Source organism: Oncorhynchus nerka, linkage group LG22 (assembly GCF_034236695.1).
Source record: "Oncorhynchus nerka isolate Pitt River linkage group LG22, Oner_Uvic_2.0, whole genome shotgun sequence".
NCBI lineage: Eukaryota > Metazoa > Chordata > Actinopteri > Salmoniformes > Salmonidae > Oncorhynchus > Oncorhynchus nerka.
The window spans coordinates 62,778,092-62,789,238 of NC_088417.1; the positions used below are offsets into that span (position 1 = coordinate 62,778,092).

An 11,147-nucleotide genomic window follows, 5' to 3' on the forward strand; every position below is an offset into this window, starting at 1 on the left:
GTACCCCTGTATGTAGCCTCCACATTGACTCTGTACCGGTACCCCTGTATGTAGCCTCCACATTGACTCTGTACCGGTACCCCTGTATGTAGCCTCCACATTGACTCAGTACTGGTACCCCTGTATATAGCCTCCACATTGACTCTGTATCGGTACCCCTGTATATAGCCTCCACATTGGCTCTGTACTGGTACCCCTGTATATAACCTCCACATTGACTCTGTACCGGTACCCCCTGTATATAGCCTCCACATTGACTCTGTACCGGTACCCCTGTATGTAGCCTCCACATTGACTCTGTACTGGTACCCCTGTATATAGCCTCCACATTGACTCTGTACTGGTACCCCTGTATATAGCCTCCACATTGACTCTGTACCGGTACCCCTGTATATAGCCTCCACATTGACTCTGTACCGGTACCCCTGTTTATAGCCTCCACATTGACTCTGTACTGGTACCCCTGTATGTAGCCTCCACATTGACTCTGTACCGGTACCCCTGTATATAGCCTTCACATTGAATCTGTACCGGTACCCCCTGTATATAGCCTCCACATTGACTCTGTACCGGTACCCCTGTATATAGACTCCACATTGACTCTGTACTGGTACCCCTGTATGTAGCCTCCACATTGACTCTGTACCGGTACCCCTGTATATAGCCTCCACATTGACTCTGTACCGGTACCCCTGTATGTAGCCTCCACATTGACTCTGTACTGGTACCCCTGTATATAGCCTCCACATTGACTCTGTACCGGTACCCCTGTATGTAGCCTCCACATTGACTCAGTACTGGTACCCCTGTATGTAGCCTCCACATTGACTCTGTACCGGTACCCCTGTATGTAGCCTCCACATTGACTCTGTACCGGTACCCCCTGTATGTAGCCTCCACATTGACTCAGTACTGGTACCCCTGTATATAGCCTCCACATTGACTCTGTATCGGTACCCCTGTTTATAGCCTCCACATTGACTCTGTACCGGTACCCCCTGTATATAACCTCCACATTGACTCTGTACCGGTACCCCCTGTATATAGCCTCCACATTGACTCTGTACCGGTACCCCCTGTATGTAGCCTCCACATTGACTCTGTACTGGTACTCCCTGTATATAGCCTTCACATTGACTCTGTACTGGTACCCCCTGTATATAGCCTCCACATTGACTCTGTACCGGTACCCCCTGTATATAGCCTCCACATTGACTCTGTACCGGTACCCCCTGTATATAGCCTCCACATTGACTCTGTACCGGTACCCCCTGTTTATAGCCTCCACATTGACTCTGTACTGGTACCCCCTGTATGTAGCCTCCACATTGACTCTGTACCGGTACCCCCTGTATATAGCCTTCACATTGAATCTGTACCGGTACCCCCTGTATATAGCCTCCACATTGACTCTGTACCGGTACCCCTGTATATAGCCTCCACATTGACTCTGTACTGGTACCCCTGTATGTAGCCTCCACATTGACTCTGTACCGGTACCCCTGTATATAGCCTCCACATTGACTCTGTACCGGTACCCCTGTATGTAGCCTCCACATTGACTCTGTACTGGTACCCCTGTATATAGCCTTCACATTGACTCTGTACTGGTACCCCTGTATATAGCCTCCACATTGACTCTGTACCGGTACCCCTGTATATAGCCTCCACATTGACTCTGTACCGGTACCCCTGTATATAGCCTCCACATTGACTCTGTACCGGTACCCCTGTATATAGCCTCCACATTGACTCTGTACCGGTACCCCTGTATATAGCCTCCACATTGACTCTGTACCGGTACCCCTGTATATAGCCTCCACATTGACTCTGTACCGGTACCCCTGTATATAGCCTCCACATTGACTCTGTACTGGTACCCCTGTATATAGCCTCCACATTGACTCAGTACTGGTACCCCTGTATGTAGCCTCCACATTGACTCTGTACCGGTACCCCTGTATGTAGCCTCCACATTGACTCTGTACCGGTACCCCTGTATGTAGCCTCCACATTGACTCTGTACCGGTACCCCTGTATGTAGCCTCCACATTGACTCAGTACTGGTACCCCTGTATATATTCTCCACATTGACTCAGTACTGGTACCCCTGTATGTAGCCTCCACATTGATTCTGTACCGGTACCCCTGTATATAGCCTCCACATTGACTCTGTACCGGTACCCCTGTATATAACCTCCACATTGACTCTGTACCGGTACCCCTGTATATAGCCTCCACATTGACTCTGTACCGGTACTCCCTGTATATAGCCTCCACATTGACTCTGTACCGGTACCCCTGTGTATAGCCTTCACATTGAATCTGTACCGGTACCCCCTGTATATAGCCTCCACATTGGCTCTGTACCGGTACCCCTGTATATAACCTCCACATTGACTCTGTACCGGTACCCCTGTATATATAGCCTCCACATTGACTCTGTACCGGTACCCCTGTTTATAGCCTCCACATTGACTCTGTACTGGTACCCCTGTATATAGCCTTCACATTGACTCTGTACTGGTACCCCTGTATATAGCCTCCACATTGACTCTGTACTGGTACCCCCTGTATATAGCCTCCACATTGACTCAGTACTGGTACCCCCTGTATGTAGCCTCCACATTGACTCTGTACCGGTACCCCCTGTATATAGCCTCGCTATTGTTATTTTACTGCTGCCGTTTAATTATTTGTTATTTTATTTTCTATTTTTTATACATCTATTTTTTACTTAACACTTATTTTTCTTAAAGCTTCTTAAGCATGGTTCGTTTAGGGCTTGTAAGTAAGCATTTCACCTGTTGTATTCGGCTCATGTGACAAATAACATTTGATTTGATTGATTTGTTTCTGTCAGGTGGAGCTGACGGGCAACAGTATATTTGAGTACATCCACCAATCAGACCATGATGAGATGACGGCCGTGCTCAGCGCCCATCAGCCCCTCCACCATCACTTCCTGCAAGGTGCCTAACATGCTAGATTCCTTCACTCTCCTTTTCTATTTTCTCTTTCTCCTTTTTTCTTCCTCTCTTTCTGTCTTTCTTATTCTTTCTCTGTCTCTGTCTTCTTTCCATTTCCTTTCCCTTTCTACTTCTGTCTCTCTCTCTCCGAACCAAGTCAGTTGATCACGATTTTCCCTCATGCAAAATGTACTCAACTCTCTGTACGTTTCTAAGTAACAGTGTTGCTACTTCAATGAGGTCTACCTCTACCGTAAGAAGGAAGGCAACTATAACAACATAGTACTTGTGTACAAAGTGATGATGTGTACACCATGATGCATAATACAAGATAATACTCAGGCAGCCTCTCTCTCTCTCTCTCTCTCTCTCTCTCTCTCTCAGAGCAGCAGGCAGGTTTTCATTATCTTAGTCTAGGAGCAGCATCTGAAGTCTTATGTGATAACAGCACCCCCCCCACACACACACACACACGCACGCACGCACGCACACGCACACGCACACGCACGCACACACACACACACACACACACACACACACACACACACATCTACATTTGCTGCTTTATTTGGTATTGGTATTTGATTAGGATCCCCATTAGCTGTTTGCGAAAGCAGCAGCTACTCTTCCTGGGGTCCACACAAAACATGACATAATACAGAATATTAATAGACAAGAACAGCTCAAGGACATTTAACCAGGGTTTGTGTGTGTGACTGTGGTGGTGAAATGTTTTTATTTTGTCTATGTCTCCTCTCTCTGTCTGTGTCTGTCTGTGTGTGTGTGTGTCTGTGTCTGTCTGTGTGTGTGTGTGTGTGTGTGTGTGTGTGTGTGTGTGTGTGTGTGTGTGTGTGTGTGTGTGTGTGTGTGTGTGTGTGTTACAGAGTACGAAATTGAGCGCTCTTTTTTCCTGAGGATGAAGTGTGTATTGGCCAAGCGTAATGCAGGACTGACGTGTGGAGGATATAAGGTACTACTATAATGAAATTAAATATTTGAAATCACATTTCCTAGTTACTGTATTCCATGATAATCTGCGTCTCTGGAAGTAGTAAACATGAATATCAATATAGGAGAGAAATATAAGAGAGTAACTAATTCAAATTAAACACCTACAATTGAAATATAGCAGTTCAAAACAAATATTTCTTCTTTCTTCTATTTTGAGATTAAAATGTTGTTGTTCAATTGAGGCTATAATGTTATTATAGTGTTATTACAGTGTTAACAGGTTATTTGAAACTGCATATTGTTTGTCTGAGAGTCTCAGCAGCTGCAGCATTTCCACTTGACTCACTCAAATCTCCAACAACAACTACCTCTTCTAAAACCCTCCTTTCTGGATGCAACGGCAATATTCTTCACTCCCTACTTCTTCCCCTCGTTCCCTATAATATACATCGCCTAGCAGATTGCAATTGAGATCTGTTGTAAATTTACAGTTGAAGCCGGAAGTTTACATACACTTTAGCCAAATATATTTAAAATCAGTTTCACAATTCCTGACATTTAATCAGAGTAAAAATGCCCTCTTAGGTCAGTCAGTTAGGATCACCGCTTTATTTTAAGGATGTGAAATGTCAGAATAATAGTAGAGAGAATGATTTATTTCAGCTTTTATTTCTTTCATCACATTCCCAGTGGGTCAGAAGTTTACATACACTCAATTAGTATTTGGTAGCATTGCCTTTCAATTGTTTAACTTGGGTCAAACGTTTTGGGTAGCCTTCCATAAGCTTCCCACAATAAGTTGGATGTATTTTTGCCCATTCCACCTGACAGAGCTGGTTTAACTGAGTCAGGTTTGTAGGCCTCCTTGCTCGTACACTCTTTTTCAGTTCTGCCCACAAATGTTCTATAGGACTGAGGTCAGGGCTTTGTGATGGCCACTCCAATACCTTGACTTTGTCGTCCTTAAGCAATTTCAAACAGTTATATTTTTGTTTCATCAGGCCAGGGAACATTTCTCCAAAAGTACAATCTTTGTCCCCATGTGCAGTTGCAAACCTTTGTCTGGCTTTTTTATGGCGGTTTTGGAGCAGTGGCTTCTTCCTTGCTGAGCGGCCTTTCAGGTTATGTCGAGATAGGACTCGTTTTACTGTGGATATAGGTACTTTTGTACCTGTTTCCTCCAGCATCTTCACAAGGTCCTTTGCTGTTGTTCTGGGATTGGTTTTAACTTTTCGCACCAAAGTACGTGGTGCCTTCAGGGGTTTGGAAATTGCTCCCAAGGATGAACCAGACTTATGGAGGTCTACAATGTTTTTTTCTGAGGTCTTGGCTGATTTCTTTTGATTTTCCCATGATGTCAAGCAAAGAGGCACTGAGTTTGAAGGTAGGCCTTGAAATACATCCACAGGTACACCTCCAATTGACTCAAATTATGTCAATTAGCCTATCAGAAGCTTCTAAAGCCATGACATCATTTTCTGGAATTTTCCAAGCTGTTTAAAGGCACAGTCAACTTAGTGTATGTAAACTTCTGACCCACTGGAATTCTGATACAGTGAATTATAAGTGAAATAATCTGTCTGTAAACAATTGTTGGAAAAATTACTTGTGTCATTCACTAAGTAGTTGTCCTAACCGACTTGCCAAAACTATAGTTTGTTAAGAAGAAATTTGTGGTGGTTGAAAAGCGAGTTTTAATGACTCCAACCTAAGTGTATGTAATCTTCCGACTTCAACTGTACATTGCCAATAAACAAGCCGTTTATGTTAAGTAGTAGAATAAATCATCTGTGTGAACTGGGCGGCCGCTACTGAATGGCCGGACAAGTATAGGTTAACAGGAAGTGAGGAAGATAAATAGAGCCATTAGCATCTAGGCACGTGGCTGTTCCAGGGAGGGAGGGCTGGAGGGGAGCAGTGGAGGAGGGGGGAGTGGAGAGGGGCACTTAGTGGGGTGCAGGCTGAGTTTGAGCCTGCTCTTGCTTTCATGGAGTTAGTGAGAGCAAGTTTGCTGCATTACCAACAATGTTGTATCTCAATCTACCGTATCTAACTCTCTGCTCCACCTAAATGTGGACACAAAACCACATTCTGGACACAGAAGGCAAGGTGTAAAAGCCTCTCTGTCTAGCTATATCTATGTCTGTATCTGTATCTATCTCTATATTGCTGTGTAAAGCCCCTCTCATCTCTCTGCTCCGCAGGTGATCCACTGCAGTGGGTATTTGAAGATCCGTCAGTACGTGATGGACATGGCGCTGTTTGACTCGTGTTATCAGATCGTAGGTCTGGTGGCGGTGGGCCACTCCCTGCCTCCCAGTGGTATCACAGAGATCAAGCTCCATAGTAACATGTTCATGTTCAGGGCCAGCCTGGACCTCAAGCTCATCTTCCTGGACTCTAGGTATGGGAGTGAGTGGGCAGCAGCTACTCTTCCTGGGGTCCTGCGAAATTAAGGCAGTTTATACAGTCTCTTATGGCATGTCTTGTGGGGTATGCATGGGTGTCCGATCTGTGCGCCAGTAGTTCAAACAGACAGCCCAGTGCATTCAACATGTCAATACCTCTCACAAATACAAGTAGTGATGAAGTCAATCTCTCCTCCACTTTGAGCCAAGAGAGATTGATATGCACATTATTAATATTAGCTCTCTGTCTACATCCAAGGGCCAGCAGTGCTGCCCTGTTCTGAGCCAATTGCAATTTTCCTAAGTCCCTCTTTGTAGCACCTGACCACACGACTGAACAGTAGTCCAGGTGCGAAAAAACTATGGCCTGTAGGACCTGCCTTGTTGATAGTGCTGTTAAGAAGGTAGAGCAGAGCTTTATTATGGACAGACTTCTCCCCGTTTTAGCTACTGTTGTATTAATATGAGGGAGGGAGGGAGGGAGGGAGGGAGGGAGGGAGGGAGGGAGGGAGGGAGGGAAAACATACCTTATGTAAAATGAGACAGAAAAATATAATTAAAATAAAAAACAAACACAACAAAGGATGTGAACATCATGATTTAAAATGTTTTGCTTTTGACTCCTGAACTCTGGATTCAAGGGTGGCTGAGTTGACGGGACACGAACCCCAGGACCTGATCGAGAAGACACTATACCACCACGTGCACGGCTGTGACGCATTCCATCTACGCTTCGCTCACCACCTCTGTGAGTCAGTCCCCCTCTGTGGCCACATTGTGACACTTCTAACTAAACAACCCACACTCTCCTTGAGAGGGTTAGGGTTTCTGTAAGTGGCAACTGTGGAGTTTCTCACAGAATATGCATGCAGGTTTAAGAGGAAAATAAAAATGATACAGTATTCATGACTCAAGGTATTCATGAGTATGTCAATGGAACTGAGCCTTTTGCAGTCTATCTCTCCCAAGCATTCTGTCTGCAATCTATAGCTATGTGCACTTCTCTTTCTCTCCCTCAGTCTTTTACCCAGGCACAGTGCAGTCTGGGATTTGATCTCTCACCCCCATCTTTCTCTCTCACCCCTCCCTCTTCTGCAGTGTTGGTGAAAGGGCAGGTCACCACTAAGTACTACCGTATGTTGTCCAAGCACGGGGGCTGGGTGTGGGTGCAGAGCTACGCCACCATCGTCCACAACAGCCGCTCCTCCAGACCCCACTGCATCGTCAGCGTCAACTATGTTCTCACGTGAGTCAACACTTTCACCTTTCGACCTGAGTGGTGCTGTGACAGGTGAATCATGTCCTAAAAAAAACGTCCATTTAAATGTCTTGGACATTTTGGGGAAGAAAGTCTGGGTTTGTAAGGTGGCGCACCCGGTGTGTGTGTGTGTGTTATGCTAATCCAAGCTGTTCTGTGCTGTATGTATATGTCTTGCCACAGGGACGTAGAGTATAAAGATATGCAGCTGTCTCAGGAGCAGAGTCGAGCGGCCAAATCCAGCTTGGTCTTTAAGAGTGGCCCGGCCTCCTCTCAGGACCCCCGCAAACAACATAAGGCCAAAGCAGTCAAGATCAAGAGCAAACTCAAAACAGCCCCCTACCCTCAGGTACTACTGCTCCTCACACCGAGTTACTAATACTGTTCATATGCACATACAGTAGCCGATATTATGATGAATAGCTTTTGCCAGTTTGGAAAAAGAGGAGACACTATTCACAATCAGTAACTTTCCTCTTGAAACGGAAAATATAACAAAGTGACTTGATTCTTTGTCATAGCTCAACAAATGAGCTGTACTCAGCACTGTCTTCATTGCCTGTCTTGATAGAAAATAACAACACCACCATAACCTGCTGTCTATTACCTCCACCTCCAGCCCAACATCACCTACCATCCAGACAAGCTGGACTGCTCCCCCCAAGGAGAGGCCTGGAAGGAGAGCCCCCCGTACACCCTGACCCCCTGCCAGGGGCAGAGCTCTGGCCCCTCTGGAGGCCCAGAAGCTGAAGAGGTCCTGTTTAGCATCAGCGCCCCGTATGGCCTCTCCTTCCCCAACCCATATGGGCACCTACCCCACACGGACTCCCAGAGGAGGGTGCGACCCACCCAGGGTTCCTCTTCCGCCTCGCCCTCCCCGGCTTCCCCCAGCCTGGCCTCCCGGCAGCTGCTCAGCTCCCTGCAGGATCGAGGGGGCGAGGAGCGCTGGAGCTGTGCCAACGCCAAAAGCCATCCCGGTCACGCCCCGAGGCGCTCTGTGGCATCGTGTGCCATCACCACTGCCACTGCAGCAGCGTATTCCGGTATGGCTCTGGCTCAAAAGCATGGGGAAAGGCAGGCTCCCAATCAGTGCTGAGGAACGCAGAGCTTTTTCCACAAGCTTTTAAATGCACCACACTAACTGATATAATCAGTTTACACTAGCAATGCTACATTTAACCAGAAATGGTACACTGTAACTGAAAACTGTAATTGATACGGAAATTTGGGGTATTATCAACAGTCAAATACTGAGAAACATTTTACTGCAGCATACTGTAAATGAGGGTGCATTCTGGGAACATTTGTGGGCGGGGAATGAATTGCTATATTTCAAATGATACTGTAATTCAGTCTCACAGAATACAGTACCGTACCGTATTTTTTGAGCGCCAAAAACCTTTTGACCACTAGTGGATGCATGGTATTATTGTTTCTGGCTCATTAACATATTTTGAGACTTGCCTTGTAAGAGGCTATATTTGTTGCACCATTACTGAAAGTGCTGTACCAATTGAATTGCTATGTGGTAGTAGTGCCCCATCATTTAAAAATGTATAAGGGACAGATTGGTGTGGCAGCAAGTCTTAAACCAGCGACTTACCAAACTTCTAGAGGTGTCTGGCTATAGCCTCTATAGCATTTTAGTCTGAATCTCATGGAGCATTTAATTTCTTCACAGGCCCTACAGCGAGCAGGGGGTACCCCCCCAGCGAACCCCTCCATGGCGTCCTCTCCAGCTGCGCGACCCTGCGCCCTATCAGCAGGTACAAGGAAGAGCCCTACGAGCATCACACACTTGGACAGAGGAAGACCACAGAGGACCGCCTGCCCTCCCAGTCACAGGCCACGAAAGAGGACAGCAAGCTGCCGTTCAACCGAGACCACCTCCACAAGGTCTCAGAGGGAGGTGGTTGCATAGTAGGGGAGAAGCCTTTGTCCTGTCCTCTGCTGAGTAGCTCTGTGCTGGAGAAGGCGAGCTATAAGCAGTCCGGGTCTCTCCACGGCCTGGGCCAGCCCTTCCCCATGCAGGTGGTGCTGGAGCAGCACAGGAGGCTGTGTATGATGGAGTCCCCCTACAGCCACAGTGCCACTGGCCCCTTGGAGCACACGGACAGCAATTGGGAGCGGAGGACCCCAAGCTGCTGGAGCCTGAGGCGGGGGAGAGGAGGATGTGGATGGGGGTTGGAGTTGAAGTTGGGGTTGGGATGGGGGTGGGAGTTGAAGTTGGGGTTGGGATGGGGGTGGGAGTTGGGGCAGGCCTGCCGGCCCAGGCTCCGTACATGTCTTTGAACCTCCACCACGTCTTGGCCAAACACAGCTCCTTCCAGGCCCCGCCCTACGCTGCCCTCGGCCATTTGTCGGACAGCTATGGTTACCGTGGTGATGAAATGGGTTCTTATGGCTACAAGAGCCAAAGCCCCGCCTCTGGCTCCTCCCCTGAGACCCACAGGGAGATCCCTCATTACATCGGCACGTCCGTCATCATCACCAACGAGAGGTGACACGGCCTGGGATTGAAGGTCAAGAAGGGACAGACACCCTTAGACTTCAGTCTTTTTGGTCAGAAACAGACCATGACCAAAAGCTGTATCAGTGACTATGTTACTGTGTCAGACATAAGTCGAGTCACTTTCTGGGGACCCCCATTTCTGTTTTTCCCGATGCTTTCTACACAGATAAGCCAACGTCAGACTCCTGTAAGGAGCAGCCAGGAATTTCAGGTTTCTTGAATACATTATATTTTTGGCATACAGTTTAGCCAATAGCATATGTAATGCATTGCCACATTCTAGTTCAAAGCCATTTCTTTTGATAAGACCTCAACCACCTTTGAGTCATACAGTACATCATTTGAGGTACAAATTGCCTGTGAAGAATACACCCCTCTAATGTTGTAACTCATAGAGGTACCTATCCTACAAACCTGAACAAGAAGAGACTATAGAATGTAGCATGAGTTCAACCCAATTCGCAAGCTAGTTCAAGTGCAAACTGTTTCCAATGCGCATATAAATTATGCCAACAGAAAAATTACAGTTGCAAAAGTATTGAACGTGGACAATGTCTTGCACACAGTAATGAGGGAAAATATCCTTCATCCTCTTTTGAAGTTGGAATTAATTTGGTATATTCTACCCATGGCAGAGATTGGAAACGTAATGTGTTTATTTATTATTGTGCAACACAAAGCAGCTTGCTTATTTATGAAGGAAACTAGGGTCTAACAAGTATAATGAAAAAATATATACTGCATTGGGGGAAATGAAATGAAATAAAACAAGGTAGTTTGCTTTCATTCTGAATAAACAATTCAAATGAAATGTCATGCCAGACAGTCATTGTCCATTTCTATTTTCAGCTCTTCTTTATTCCTCAGAATGCATTGTGAATATCATCTGGTTATTGAAGAGGTCTGTGGACATTGCTATGATATATCAATCACGTCAAATGTCCAAATATGGAGCACTTTTATATAATAGTTACATATAACCTTCTTACTTTCTTTCTATGAGGTCACCTTGAAGTACACCTTACGTCCGTTCTCCTGCCTGTATCCCA

At 46.2% G+C, this 11,147-nt stretch overlaps 1 protein-coding gene across 1 annotated transcript in view; it reads left to right on the top strand.

Annotated features, from left to right (window-relative positions):
- Window positions 1-10,914, top strand: part of LOC115104769 (single-minded homolog 2-like) — a 32,683-nt gene extending 21,769 nt beyond the window's left edge. Inside the window, 9 exon segments of the mRNA XM_065007303.1 lie at window positions 2,864-2,972; window positions 3,854-3,939; window positions 6,125-6,324; window positions 6,970-7,076; window positions 7,427-7,574; window positions 7,770-7,935; window positions 8,206-8,629; window positions 9,268-9,714; window positions 9,717-10,914. Of these exon segments, the coding sequence (XP_064863375.1) occupies window positions 2,864-2,972; window positions 3,854-3,939; window positions 6,125-6,324; window positions 6,970-7,076; window positions 7,427-7,574; window positions 7,770-7,935; window positions 8,206-8,629; window positions 9,268-9,714; window positions 9,717-10,090 (2,061 nt within the window). The 3' untranslated portion in view covers window positions 10,091-10,914.
- The last annotated feature ends 233 nt before the right edge of the window (window positions 10,915-11,147 follow it).